The 15,310-nt window shown below is 47.5% G+C and overlaps 1 protein-coding gene across 2 annotated transcripts in view; it reads right to left on the minus strand.

Moving 5' to 3' along the window:
* Positions 1–981: 981 nt before the first annotated feature.
* The window catches only part of LOC137159268 (zinc finger protein 850-like), a 61,529-nt gene continuing 47,200 nt past the window's right edge, over positions 982–15,310 (minus strand). Inside the window, exons 1-5 of one of the 2 annotated variants that reach the window (XM_067557429.1) lie at positions 12,689–12,759; positions 11,685–11,767; positions 8,500–8,626; positions 3,220–3,333; positions 982–2,851 (exon numbers count right to left, since the gene is read on the minus strand). In XM_067557429.1, the coding sequence (XP_067413530.1) occupies positions 1,128–2,851; positions 3,220–3,333; positions 8,500–8,626; positions 11,685–11,756 (2,037 nt within the window). In that variant the 5' untranslated portion in view covers positions 11,757–11,767; positions 12,689–12,759 and the 3' untranslated portion in view covers positions 982–1,127. Of the gene's footprint in view, positions 2,852–3,219; positions 3,334–8,499; positions 8,627–11,684; positions 11,768–12,688; positions 12,760–15,310 lie in introns of those variants that run through there. The other variant, XM_067557430.1, reaches the window with a different exon arrangement.

Raw genomic sequence — 15,310 nt, forward strand, 5'->3', positions numbered from 1 at the left:
CTCAAAGCAGGACCAACCCAACTAAATATTAACAACCAGGGCTTTGTCAAGCTGGGCCTTAGAAAGCATAGACGATCAGGGTTGGAAGGGACCTCAGGAGATCATCTACTCCAACCCCCTGCTCAAAGCAGGACCAACCCAACTAAATATTAACAACCAGGGCTTTGTCAAGCTGGGCCTTAGATTCCACCACCTTCCTAGGTAACCCATTCCAGTGCTTCACCACTCTCCTACGGAAAAGGGTTTTCCTAATATCTAACCTGGAACTCCCCCACTGAAACTTGAGAACCACCACTGAGAAAAGCCTAGCTCTATCCTCCCTGGAACTTCCCATTAGGTAGTTGAAGGCTGTTATCAAATCCTTCAGCCTTTCCTCATAAGTCATGTGCTCCAGCCCCCTAATCATTTTTGTTGCCCTCCGCTGAACTGTCTCCAATTTGTCCACATCCTTCCTCTAGTGGGTGGGCACAACTGGACACAATACTCCAAATGTAGCCTCACCAATGCCAAATAGAGGAGAATAATCACTTCCCTTGATCTGCTGGCAATGCTCCTACTAATGCAGCCCAATATGCCGCTAGCCTTCTTGGGAACCAGGGCACACTGCTGACTCATATCCAGCTTCTTATCCACTGTAACCGCCAGGTCCTTTTCTGCTGAACTGCTGCCTTGCCCGTTAGTCCCCAGTCTGTAGCTGTGCATGGGATTCTTCCGTCCTAAGTGTAGGACCTGCACTTATCCTTGTTGAACCTCATCCGATTTCTTTTGGCCCAATCCTCCAATTTGTTTAGGTCACTCTGTTGCCTCTCTCTACTCTCCAGCCTATCTACCACTCCCCTTAGCTTAGTGTCATCCGGAAACTTGCTGTGTGTGCAATTCATCCCATCCACCAGATCATTAATGAATATGTTGAACAAAACAACATATATGTTAGAGGATTCAATCCAAAGTAAGGTGAGCTGCAAAAGGCAGAAACAGGGTAACTCAGCTAGTGAAGCTCAGAGACTACAGTGAAAGAAACGGTGCAATCCACCTTAAAGGTCACTAGGTGAGAATTAGCCAATGTATTAAAAAAAAAAAAAAAAAAAAAAAGTCTTTGGCCAGCCCTAGTAAATGCAATTACAGTGTTACTCCCCTGTGTGGATTCTCTTATGCCTGATAAGGTGTGAACTCTGATAGAAGCTTTTCCCACACACAAGGCATGAAAAGGGTCTCTCTCCTGTGTGGCTTCTCCGATGTTTGGTGAGCTCTGAGCTCTCACTGAAACATTTCCCACACTCAGAGCACGAGCAGGGTCTCTCTCCTGTGTGGATTCTCCGATGTGAGACAAGGTGTGAATTATAACTAAAGCCCTTCCCGCACTCAAGGCATCTGAAGGGTTTCTCTCCTGTGTGGATTCTCTGGTGTATAATGAGGTCTGAGCTCCGGGTGAAGCTTTTCCCACACATGGGGCATGAGTAGCATTTCTCTCCTGTGTGGATTCTCCGATGTGAGGCAAGCTGTGAGCTATAATTGAATCCTTTCCCACACTCAGGGCAAGTGTAGGGTGTCTCCCCCGTATGGATTCTGTGATGTGTGATGAGGTTTGAGCGGCGACTGAAGCTTTTCCCACACTCAGGGCACGAGTAGGGTTTCTCTCCTGTGTGGATTCTCTGATGAGTGATGAGCGTCGACCTATGACTGAAGCTTTTCCCACACTCAGGGCATGTGTAGGGTCTTTCTCCAGTGTGAATTCTCTGATGACTCATCAGGGCTGAGCTGTCACTAAAGCTTTTCCCACACTCCAAGCACATGTAAGGTGTCTCTCCCGTGTGGATTCTCTGATGCGTGGTCAGATGTGAGCGCCAACTGAAGCTTTTCCTGCACTCAAGGCAGGTGTAGGGTCTTTCACCTGTGTGGACTCTCCGATGACTGATAAGGGCTGAGCTGTCACTAAAGCTTTTCCCACACTCTGAGCACACGTAAGGTGTCTCTCCTGTGTGGATTCTCTGATGTGTGGCAAGGGTTGAGCTACGACTGAAGCTTTTCCCGCACTCAGGGCAACTGTAGGGTCTTTCTCCAGTGTGGATTCTCTGATGTCTAATAAGGGCAGAGTTATGATTGAAGTTTTTCCCACACTCAGGGCATGTGTAGGGTGTCTCTCCTGTGTGGGTTCTCTGATGAGTGATAAGCGTTGAGCTATGACTGAAGCTTTTCCCACACTCAGGGCAACTGTAGGGTCTTTCTCCGGTGTGAATTCTCTGATGACTCGTAAGGGCTGAACTATGACTGAAACTTTTCCCACACTCAGGGCACGTGTAGGGTGTCTCCCCTGTGTGGATTCTCCTATGTGTGGTCAGGTGTGATCCCCGAGTGAAGCTTTTCCCACAATCAGTGCATGTGTAGGGTGTCTCCCCTGTGTGGATTCTCCGATGCAACATAAGGTGTGAGCTCTGACTGAAACTTTTCCCACATTCAGAGCAAGTGTAGGGTCTCTCTCCAGTGTGGATTCTCTTATGCGAGATAAGGTGTGAGCTTTGACTGAAGCCTTTCCCACAATCAGAACATGTGTAAGGTCTCTCTCCTGTGTGAATTCTCTGATGTCTGTTAAGGTGCGAGATATGACTGAAGCTTTTTCTGCACTCAGGGAATGCACATGATGTCTCTCCAGTATTGATTCTTTCATGTCGAATAAGATGTGAATGCTTACTCAATTTTTTCTGTGATGTGTGCTGACTCTCACCATCTTTTGCATGTGCCCAAGTCCCAGAAACATTGCCTTGGGATCTTCCTGATAATATCCCACATAATTTTACTTGTTCAGCATCTCCTTGAGGATTCTTCTCATTCTCACTCACCATCCCATCACCTGCTAGGACAGACAGAGAAACCAGACATAGGTCACTCCTTTTTCCAGAGAAAAAGAGAACCTCAGAGAGAGGAAAGAAATAAAGGTGGGAACAAACCAAAATAAGAGTTGGAGAGATCAAATGAATAAAGAGTTGAATCTCTCAGAAACCTTTCCCCAGAGGAGAGGATCAATTCTGGGTCTACATCTCAATCAAACACACAGTGGGGAGGTAGACTGGGGAGGGAGCTGGGACAGGTGGGAAGCCTTGAGGATGACACATTTCCTGAAAACAATCATGAGCTCAGAGAGCTCACCCGGTCTTTATAAGAATCACAAATATTTCCTTAAGTCATGGACACTTTTTTGAGTTGGTTTAACTGATTTCTCACCTGTACAGGCCCTTCTCAGGATCTCTTTTTCCTCAGAGCCCTGGAGTTGAGGGACCCAGAGTTTTTCCACTTGTTCCAGCCAGGAGATCACATCAGGTTTGGAAACTGGAAACCCTGCTCAAGGGAAAGAAAATAAGCAAGATCAATTGAATCTGTGGAATGTGTGTGTTATTCTGGGGTGCAATCCAGGCCCCAGAGAGGTGGTATCACCACCTACACTATAACCCTAGATGCCTCACAATGCTTTGCTATTGTATCTCCCAATCCTGGCCTCCAACAAACAGCCTAACAGCATGCAGGTCACATCTTGTGTGCCTGTGTATACCTACATCCTCAGCCCAGCAGCTCTGATCCCAGCAGCCTCTCAGCAACACTCCAGTCACACTACAGCTTCTACCAGCTTTGGTCACTGTTTGCAGGGTGGTCCCAACACACTCACAAGTGTGGGTTCTGTGCTGTCCAGGTTCAGATATTAGGTCTGTTGCCCGTATAAGAAGTCAATATTGAACAGTCGGCTACTGTAACTGGAGTTACCAAACAGTTCAGCTTAAACACAACACTGGATTAGTTTTGATTAAAAAATAAAACAAGTTTATTTAACTGCAGAGATATAGTTGTGTTGACTTAAAATATAAGGTATTAAAGTCAGAAATGGTTATAAAAAAAATAAAAATAAAATGCTTTCTGGTAACTAAAACTTAACAAGCTCGACTTGGTTCAAGGTAAAATCCTTACCACACAGAATCATAGGACTGGAAGGGACCTTGAGAGATCTTCTATTCCAGTCCCCTGCATTTATGGCAGGACCAAGCATTACCTAGATCATCCCTGATAGGTGTTTTTCCAACATGCTCTTAAAAATCTCCAATGACAGAGGTTCCATCACCTCCCTAGGCAATTCATTCCCGGGCTTAAACACCCTGACAGGAAGTTTTTCTTAATGTCCAACCTATATTGTCCTTGCTGCAACTTAAGCCCATTTCCTCTTGTTCTATCCTCAGAGATTAACGAGAACAATTTTTCTTCCTCCTTGTAATGACCTTTTATGTACTTGAAAACTGATACCATGTCCCCCCTGACTCTTCTATTCTCCAGACTAAACAAACCCAAGTTTTACAATCTTCCCTCATAGGTCATGTTTTCAGGACCTTCACTCATTTTTGTTGATCCCCTTTAGACTTTCTCCAACTTGTCCACATCTTACCTGAAATTTGGCACCCAGAACTGGACACAATACTCCAGATGAGGTCTTATCAGCACAGAGCAGAGTGGAAGAATTACTTCTCGTGTCTTGCTTATAACACATCTACTCGTCTATCCCAGAATGTTTGGTTTTTTTCCCTGGTTTTTTTTACCGTTGATTCATATTTAGCTTGTGAACCACACATTCCCAACAACAGAGTTGACCAAATTCTCAGGTCAGGATCTCCACCAGAGTCAAAGGGCTGGTTCCTTTGTCATCTTAGGTGAAAAGAGAGATGGGGGAAAACGGGTGTTTTTCTCCCTCACTTTTATAGTCCAGTCACCCTTTGAAGTGGATTCTTCTGAGGTTTACCCACTCTAAGAAAAGTTTATTCAAACAGTCAGGAAGATGACATGGAGTTGCATGTTGAAGGTGGCACCATGCTTTTTCCTCTCCCCTGTGCATGCTGAAATGCAGAGATGCCTTGTCTCCTGCCATTTCCCACCGTGCTGTCACAAGAACCCTGTTTACTACTTATATGTAAATTGAGGTAAACACATATTCCTTTGTTTAGGATAGCTCAATTTAACAACTCTTGCCTAGTCAGGGTTGCGTGGGTTTGAACTTGTGCTAACCTCATCAGATGGGAAATTCGTAAACTTTAGATACAATGTTGCTACGGACATTTCACTAAATTGACCACAAAGTTATTAGTTTTCAAATGACACCTCACAAGGCACATTTTGTAAAAAGCTTATTACGATAGTGTGCAGGCTGTGAATCCAGGGGTACTTTCAATCACAGCTTGTCACAAAGGAGATTCCATTTCACCCCAGCTCATTTTTAATGGTCACATCCCCAAGCCAGCTTTCTTCTCTCAAAGCAGCAGGAAATTGGGTATTATTAATCATGGTTGACGGGAGTGCCAGAGGATGGTGCCCCATTGTGCTAGGCCCTGTACGAACACAGAGTAGTAGACAGATCCTGGCCTGAAGAACATACAATCTAACTAGAGGGGACAGACAAATGGTGGGGAAGGAGCAGAACACACGAGCAGAGGGGAACAATGTGATGGCAAATACGATGAGCACCAGCATATTGTGAGACTGTTGTATTTAATGTTATGAATATTACCTCTGTGCATGAGACAGCATTAACACTTCAAAGGCTGTAATACAGACATGGGTCAGAGGATAAGCAGCCTGTTGAATATTGACAGACCTCTGCATCGATATATACTCTATCTATTTGTGTGTTCCTGGCTTGCTGGGGGTCGGGGTGGGGTGGCGGCGATTAATGACAAATCCCAAAGTGGGTTATGCAGCCACCTAGCTTTTGATGCTCTGCCCTCTAAAGAAAAGGGCAGTGACTAATTTTATCTGTTTCAGGAGAGTGAGGAATAAAGACAGATTTGGGCAGCACAAGAGGCTGAGTATGAACTGTCTGGTGGGAGTGGGGTGGTCTCTTTGAGCAGCACGCTGACATGATCTCATAACCAAGAGCTGAACCCTTAGATAAAGGTTTGAAAGACTTTAGAACCTATCAGCGTGTCACATACCGGGGTCTAATGCACCCTGTAACCTGGGGTGTCCTTTACAATGCCTTGCTCTTGTAGCCTCGAGCCTAGACTGTATGTCAGTCTCTCCCAGCTATGTCTGGGTGTGTGTGCTGCAGCCAGCCAACCACATCTTGGTTTTTACCAGCCTTGGTTATGCTGCAGGGTGACTCCAACCCACGTCCACTCTCAGCTCTTCCCCCAGAAATGTGTGTTGTATATTGCTAAGCCCCTCCTGGGCAGTACAAACATATTCCGTTAAAGGAATAATATGCCAGCTTATTTTAAATAGAGTACGCAGACACTCCAATTTAAACACACTGGATTAGATAAAACAGTAAAACTATAAAGAGAGATTTTACTTGAGCAATAAAAGTCAGAAATGGTTACAAGAAAAATAAAGATAAAACGCTTACTAGCATTTTCTTAAGAAACTATCTGAGTTGCAAAGAGGAGGTTACATACCTGTAACTGGAGGCTCTTTGAGATGTGTGCTCCCTATCTGTATTCCACCAAGGGTGATGTGCATGTGCCCAGAGCTGAAGCTTTTCAAAGTAGCATTGCTCGGCGGTCTGCACCCATGCCCTTATAGTGCCTCATGGTTTCGCCCAAGGTGATAAAGGGCAGGGCGGGCCAACTGCATCTCCAGTTCCTTCTCCACCACAGACCTACCAGATCTGCAGCAGAGGGGAAGGAGGGTGGGTTGGAACACAGAAAAGGACCATACATCTCAAAGAACCTCCAGTTACTGGTAAGTAACCATCACTTCTTCTTCGAGTGATGGTCCCTATTGTAGTTCATTAAGGGTGGCTGACAAGCAGTACCTAGACAGGAAGAATGTGTGAGGAAGATGAGAGAACCATGGAACGGAGGTTGGATGTGCCGAACAAGGCATCTGTCATGGAATCAGATACTAGAGCATAGTGGGAGAAAAAGATGTGTATCGAACTCCATGTGGCCACAAGGGGCATGTTGTGGAGCGCGACTATGGTTGATGCTTGCGTTCTTGTGGAATGGGCTCATATCCCACTTGGTGGTGAGCGCCCTGACATTTGATAGCAGTGTATAATTCACCCTGAGGCCCACGTAGAGATTCTCTGGGTGGAAATGGCCCATCCTGTAATTCTTTCCGCTATGATGACAAATAGCCGGAGAGATTTCTGGAATGGTTTTGCAGGTAAAAGGCCAGGGCCCTACGCACATCGATGGAATGAATTCACTGTTTCTCATTAGAGGTTTGGGGAAGAAGGCAGGCAGATGTATGGGTTGGTTGATGTGAAATCGGGAAACCAGATTCGGTAGGAATTTGGGATGCAGACATAGTGAAACCTTGTCTTTACGGAAATTGGTGAAGGGGGGGAAGGTTACCTTCCCGGCTCTCCATTCACCAACCTTCCTCGATGAGGTAATGGCAAAAAGGAAAGCCACCTTCATGGAAAGGAAAGAGAGCAGAAGGTCAGGTGTAACAAAATACCTCATGTGTCCTGGTCTTTACATTCCCATTATAGCAGGGGTGGGGAACCTTTTTGTTGCCAAGGGCCTGATGGTGAACCTTTTTGTTGCCAAGGGCCTAATGGTGGCCCTTGCGGCGGGCAGGGATTCGGCGGCAGGGGGGGGATTCGGCGGTGGCACAGTTACGTGTGGGGCGGTGCCCGCCGCCGAAATGCCGCCGCCGTTTCCGCCTTTCCCCACCCCTGCATTATAGCAATATCAGGCACAGAGGGACACGGAGGCATGGTCTACAATCATACAAATATCACCAAAATCCCCACATCCACCACACATACAGCGGTCATAGCCCTTGGAGAGAAAGCAAAGGGCAGGAACTGGACTTTAACTCATCCAATAAGGAGAAATTAAATATTTTCTAAAATCAGATTTTTAAGTGACAGATGGTACAAAAACTGAAAAGGACACAGACAGGACAAAACCATGTACGATGAGTACAAATATAGAGTTATTACTGGACTTATAGACTCTAAGGTCAGAAGGGACTATTATGATCATCTAGTCTGACCTCGGGCACAACGCAGGCCACAGAACCTCACCCACCCGCTCCTGTAATAGACCCCTAGCCTATGACTGAGTTATTGAAGTCCACAAATAATGATTTAGTCTTCAAGGGACAGAGAATCCACCAGCAAGAGACTTGTATCCCATGCTGCGGAGGAAGGCGAAAAACCCTCAGGGCCTCTGCCAATCTGCCCTGGGGTGAAAATTCCTTCCTGACCTCAAATATGGTGATCAGTTAAATCCTGAGCATGCGGGCAAGACTCACCAGCCAGACACCCAGAAAGGATTCTCTGTAGTAACTCAGAACACACCGCATCTAACATCCCTTCACAGGACATTGGGCAAATTTACCGCCAGTAGTCAAAGATCAGTGAATTGCCAAATTAGGCTGTCCCATCATACCATCCCCCCCATAAACTTATCAACCTCAGTCTTGAAGCTAGCTAGGTTTCTTGCTCCCATGGCTCCCCTATGAAGGTTCTTTAGAGAACCTCCAGCTTCCAATAACTGAGGGGACAGGAATTCGTACCCAGCAAGGCCACAGACTCATAGTTCTCCTGCATGACGTCTCTGTAGAGGGATCTCTGATGGGGGTCCAGCAGAGCCCACTCCTCCTTGGTGAAACACACAGCCACCTCCTCGAAGGTCACTGGCCCCTGAAAGAACAAGAGTCCAACACTCAGCACCTGCTGCCCAGTGACAACCCCACTACTCACAGGGGAGGAGGGCCAGGAAAATGGATGCTGTGGGAGGGACACGGTAGCACAGTTCCACCCCCGCCCCACTTAGAGCAGCCAGATGGCATAAGGTTGAGGGGAGAGAGAGAGTCCCTCGTCCCTGCCAGTGGGCAGAGGGGCAGGAGTCTTCACATTCAACGACACACCAAGTAGCTCGAGACTGGCACCAGAAATGGTGTTCCTAGCAGGGTCCTGGGACAGCCTCCTTGTAGGAATCCCAATGTCCTCCCCATTAAATAAATCAGCATTTTTCAAACAGGGAGTCATGAGGTGGTTATGTGGGGGTTGTGAGCTGCATGCCCCGACCCCGGCCAGGTGCAGGGCTGTGAGACTCCTTGCTTTCTCCTGGCGGAGGAACATGGGGGAAAGAGGTGAGCGATGAGAAATCTAATGAGGTTCAACAAAGAAAAGTGCAGAGTCCTCCAGCTAGGAAGGAAGAATCCCATGCACAGCTATAGACTGGGGACCGACGAGCTAGGCAGCAGCTCTGCAGAAAAGTACCTGGGGGTAACAGTGGATAAAAAGCTGGATATGAGTCAGCAGTGTGCCCTGGTGGTCAAGAAGGCTAATAGCATATTGGGCTGCATTAGGAGGGGCATTGCCAGCAGGTCACGGGAAGTGATTATTCCCCTCTATTCGGCATTGGTGAGGCCGCATTTAGAATATTGTGTCCAGTTTTGGGCCCCCCACTACAAATAGGATGTGGAGAAGTTGGAGGGAGTCCAGCGGAGGGCAACAAAAATGATTAGGGGGCTGGAGCACAGGACTTATGAGGAGAGGCTAAGGGAACTGGGCTTGTTTAGTCTGCAAAAGAGAAGAATGAGGGGGGATTTGATAGCGGCCTTCAACTACCTGAAAGGGGGTTAAAGGGAGGATGGGGCTAGGCTGTTCTCGGTGGTGGCAGATGACAGAACAAGGAGCAACGGTCTCAAGTTGCAGGGCAGGAGGTCTAGGTTGGACATTAGGAAAAAGTTTTTCACTAGGACGGTGGTGAAGCACTGGAATAGGTTACCTAGGGAGGTGGTGGAATCTCCATCCTTAGAGGTTTTTAAGCTGAGGGTTGACAAAGCCCTGGCTGGGATGATATAGCTGAGGTTAGTCCTGCTTTGAGCAGGGGGTTGGACTAGATGACCTCCTGAGGTCCCTTCCAACTCTAATATTCTATGATACACAGACACTGCTCACCCCGCCAGCATTCCTCTGCACCTCCCATGGGGGCGGTGATGGGGAGAGCGAGACACAACGCCAGGGCTCTCTGCATCCAGGTCACTTTCCCCATCTGGGCAGTGCTGTGACGCGAGCATCAGGAGCTGCTACTCTCTGCTCTCCCCTTACATAGTCCAGGTGGAGAAAGTGACCGGGATGCAGGGAGCCCGGATGTTGCGCCTCACTTTCCCCCTCATAGTCCCCCAGGGGGTGCAGAGGAGCAGCTTTCGAGGTGGGAGCCAGCAGCAATACCAGTCGCTCTGTGCATGCAAGGCTGTTTCCCCAGGTGGGCGCAGGAGGGAGGTGCAGGGGTGAAGAGGGCACAGTGAAGGGGTTAGGGGCGAAGGGGGAATGGGGAGCCTGCAGAGGGGCCAGGAGCAGGCATCCACAGGGGTGAAGGGGGTGCACTCAGAGGCTTGCTATGTGAATGGGGTCACCACTGCAAAAAGTTTGAGAAGCACTGAAATAAACATGTCCATGTAAACAAACACAGAGGAAGTTGACAGGAAAAAAGTCAGAAGCTTGAAATTGTAGAAAACCAATAAGGCGAAGCAAAGGGACAAAAGGAGAAATCTCTGGCCAGCAGAATCAGGGACAATATGGAGGAAGGTTATTTTTCGTATATCAATCACAAAAAGAATCCTAACAATGGTATCGGTCCATTGCTAGATGGAAGTGGCAGAAGTAAAAATGTTCAATGAATATTTCTCTACTGGATTTGGGGAAAAGCAAGCAGTTGATGTAGACATATGTTTACCATGATGGACAACGACAGTTTTTCATTACAATAAATTCATGAGGGCGTTAAGTAGCAGCTATGAAAGACGGGGATTTTTAAATCAGCAGTTCCAGATATCTTCCATTCAAGAGTTTTAAAAAAAAACAGGCTGAGGAGCTCAGTGGACAAAAATCAACATTAATTAATAGGTCCTAAAACACTGGGGAAACTCCAGCAGACAGGAAATTTTTGTCCCAATATTTATAAAGCGTAAAAGAGACGACCGAGATAACTATAAGGCTATCAGACATCAAACCTGGGCAAAATAATGGAGGGGCTGATACTGGATTTGATTAATAAAGAATTAAAAGAGGGTGATATAATTCAGACCAATCAACATAAGTTTAGGAAAAATAGATCCTCAAAAACTAAATGGATCTTTTTTGTATGAGATCAGAAGTTTGGCTTATAAAGTAATAGCGTTAATGCACTATACTAAGATTCCTGTAAGGTATTTGATTTGGTATAGCATTATATTTAAATAACTAGCACAATACAAAATTAACACGATATACATTAACTAGATTCAAAACCCGCTAACTGACAGATTTCAAAATGTAATTGTAAATGGAGAAACATGGTCAAATGGCTGTGTTTCTAGTAGGGTCTCAGAGGGATCAGTTCTTGGCCTTACACTATTTAATTTGTTTGTCAGTGACTTGGAAGAGAACATATCGTCACTGAGGAAGTTTGCAGATAACACAAAGTTTGGGGGAGAGGGAAATAATGACGTGTGTCAGTCACTGGAAGTTTTCACAGCCCTGGCCAGGGGATTATTTCCTGGGGAAAATAGGGGAAGTTTCACTCCCAAATCTCAGGAGTCTGCTTCTTCGAACTAGGCCCTCGATTTCTCTGGCAGGTTTGTCGCCTTCCTTTCCCCAACCATGACATTTACTGCCCTGCCCCACCTCCAGCAGCTCCCACCTTCCTATGTATTCACTGCCCATTTCCCTGCAGTCAGAACCCACTACCAGCTCCATGATAACCCCTTACCTCAGCTGACTCCGCTGCAGCCATTTCTTTTCCCCCGGAAGGATGGGATGATCCAGAGCAAAACATCAACATTATTCTGTAGCCTGTCAGGGCAAAAAGTGCAATTGGAGATATTTCAGAAGGGGATTTTGTCCATTTCACAGAGTCCCGCCAGTTTTTTTCCCTGGAAACTGACATTCTAGGTTCTGAACCATTGGGAAATACTTAGTGACTTTATTAGAAGTAGGATTTCCCATCAGGATTAACCCGTCCCAGACATGATCTCCACTACAGAGGCCTACATTACGTCGACGTAAGCAGAGTTGCGTTGACTTAGTTGTGTGCATCTCTGCATTTAAATGCGTCTCCACCAAGGTAAGTTCCCCATTATATCAACATGGTAACACCAATTTCACACAGGAGCCGTGAAATTGACAAGAATGACAGCCAACAAAGGTAGACACTGCATCACCTGAACAACACCGACATAAGCCCTACGCCTCTCGTTGATGTGGTTTTATTATGTCGGCACAGCAGGGGAGTTGCACTGATGGGAGAGGCATGTTGTGAAGCTGTTGAGAAGCTGTGTTGTCAACAAAACTCTGTACTGTAGACCAGGCCTTTTACACACACGCGCGCACACAGGTGTGGCTTGCATACTGGAAGGCTGTGAGCAGCCCAGGTAGAAGCTAATTCAGCATGGCAGTGTAAGGCACTCAAGGTTGCAGGGCAGGGGGGACATAGCTACTCATTAGTCTGGATTGTACCCTATTATGTCATGAGGAGAGAAACAAAATTGGGGGTGATTTTATATTAGCGTTTGATAAATGGATAGAAAGTTACCACCACCCTGTGCAGGTGCTGTGAATGCAGTGGGCAAAGAGAGAGAAAGAAAAGGATGTTTTGGGGCGTTTGTCTCTCCTTTATATAGTTTCAGTCCCGCCCCATGCCTTGAAAAACATTTCCAGCTGAGATTCAGGAGACAAAGACTATGGAAAATGATGTTCCCTGCTGCTTTTCCTCACCTCTTTGAACTTCCTTGGTCTCCCCTTCTTGTTTGATGATTGTTTATTGCTTAAATGCAAGTGAAGCCGAGCACACAGTCCTTGGTCCAGGACAGACCTGTTCTGTGGGGGTGGGGCTATGGGGTTTGGAACATGTGTTAATAACACCATACAGGGGAATCTTATAACCTCCCATGCAAAGTTGCCACACATTTTACCAGAACAATCACGATGAGCAAATTATGAGCTTTCATATGATACCACACAAGGCATGCTTTGTACAAAGATTATTACCATAGGGTGTGGGCACAGGGATACCTTCTGTCACACACATCCCCTGCCCTGACAGTCACACAGGCAGCAGGGAGCTTGGGAGAAATGCTGCTTTAACAGGAGAAGGGAGGGGATGGAGGAGTCAAAAGAGTCAAACACATTTCCATGATCTGTCAGCAGCAAATAATGGTCATCACCACAGACCCACGCCAGCTGTGGCTGGGTCTCAGCATTGGGGGGGAAGGGGAAAGACCCCTCCAGTGACTGTTCATCAAGGGCTTTGGGCAACCTTCTGGTCAAAGGAGTGAACAAAATGTGAGGGCTTAATACAGGAGAATGGAGAGACTCATCTGCTCTGGGGTTGGTCCTACGTAGTTGGGGTTGGTCCTGCTTTGAGCAGGGGGCTGGACTAGATTCCTCCTGAGGTCCCTTCCAACCCCCATCTTCTTTGATTGAGCCACGCACAGAGCAGCTCCCTGAGGGGAATGAACCCCTCAGCCCATACCCTTTGGGGAAAGGAAAAGTCAGTCAGGGTCCAGCCAACTATCCTGTTAGCAGCTGGGAGACGCTATTCCTCCAGACAGTGGGAGACTCCTGGCTTTGATCTGTATGAAACTGAGGCAAGTCACTTTGATCTGAAAACATGCTGATTTTAATAGGTATAAAGGAAGGGGGAATGATCCTCCAATGTGAGAGGGAAAGCTGATCATTGGGTATTGTAAGCCTCTGAAACTCCAACAGGGGAGACTGACTCAAGGCAACAGGTTCCCAAGAAATAGGGAGAAGGGGCTACAATTAAAACACCTGGAGAACACCTTCAAAGCTGAGAGAATTTTTAAAAACAAAAACAATAATATTTATGCAGGAAACAGTCAAATCTGAAATTTGATCTCAGTGTTCAGTAATTAAAAAGAAAAGTGTGCAGCCATCAGGAATGTGAGATCGATTGCCACAGACCACAGGAACATGGAAAAGTGTGACAAATTTCATATGGTAAAGAGGCAAAATGTGAGTGGATGTCACACTGATGTCTGGTAATTAGAGAGAAAGGAGTAAAATTTGTAAGAGTTTTTATATACAATCATAGAAGATGAGGGTTGGAAGGGACCCCAGGAAGTCATCTAGTCCAACCCCCTACTCAAAGCAGGAACAACCCCAACTAAATCATCGCAGGCAGGGCTTTGTCAAGCTAGGCCTTAAAAACCTCTAAGGATGGAGATTCCACCCCTCTGGGTAACCCATTCCAGTGCTTCACCACCCTACTAGTGGGAAAGTGTTTCCTAATATCCAGCGGAGACCTCCCTCCATTGCTCCTTGTCCTGTCACATTCATGGTCATTTGAGAACTTGAGGCAAGGGCCACACAGGAGAAAGTTGGGTGCTTATCGTGGATAATGAGAGGGGATACGGTCCAGGGAAAATAGACCAGCTGCAGATCGCTCTCCACCAAGAGAGAACTGGACAAAGGGCTCGGAGATTTTCCATCAGGGGCTCAGCACAGAGGAGACTCTGGGGCCAGACCCAGACCCTCGCAGGCAGGAGAGGAAACACCCCAGCTGCGGGGCCCCAGCTACCCCCGGGAGCGGGAGGGACCGTGGGAAAGTCCCCGGGGAGCAGCTAGCAGAGGGGAGACACGCGGCCCCAAAGCAATAGGGTGTGGGGCACTCCTCCCCCTTTTCCCCAAAACCCCCCTTGCCGTGGGCATCAACTCTCCCCTGCCCCGCTTGCGCCCCGCACTCACTCACCCGCTTCAGTCGGCCTCGGGTTCTGAACTCTGCTCGCCAGCTTGGGAAACAGAGCCTGGGAACAAAGGTTTTAGCGTCAGCTGCGCATGCGTGGGAGGAAATGGCTGCGCGCTGGGTATGCTGGGGACTGTAGTCTCCTCGTCCAGCCGGCAGCACCTCTGCGCATGCGCAGAGATGCTCAAATAATTGGGGGGGAGGGGGTCTGCTGGGCTGGGGGGTGAGTGGGAGGCCATGTCCCAGTGGTGGATGATTGGGGGGGTCGGAGTTAATCGATATCCCATTTCCTGAGGGGTGCAGCTTGGGGGGCTGGGTCACTGTAGACCCCCACCTCCTGGGAGGGTAGGGGTGTTATGGGGGAGCTCTTGTCCCAGGTGTGTATCATTGCGGGGGTGGAGTTGAGACCCCATTTCCTGGGGGGCTGGGTCACTGCAGACTCCCACATGTTGGGGGGGGCAGGAGCATTATGGGGGAGCTGAGTTAATGGAGACCCCATGTCCTAGGGCTGTATTATGGGGCTGAGTTGCTGGGCAGCCCATGTCTGGGGGTGCATTCTGAGGTGCTAGGTTATCAGAGATCTGAGACCTGGTTTTTCATCCTGGGAACACAGGGTTATTGGAGACCCCCTG

This window comes from Emydura macquarii, unplaced genomic scaffold (assembly GCF_026122565.2).
Source record: "Emydura macquarii macquarii isolate MOO-44397 ecotype Brisbane River unplaced genomic scaffold, CSIRO-AGI_Emac_v2 contig_1828, whole genome shotgun sequence".
Taxonomy (NCBI): domain Eukaryota; kingdom Metazoa; phylum Chordata; order Testudines; family Chelidae; genus Emydura; species Emydura macquarii.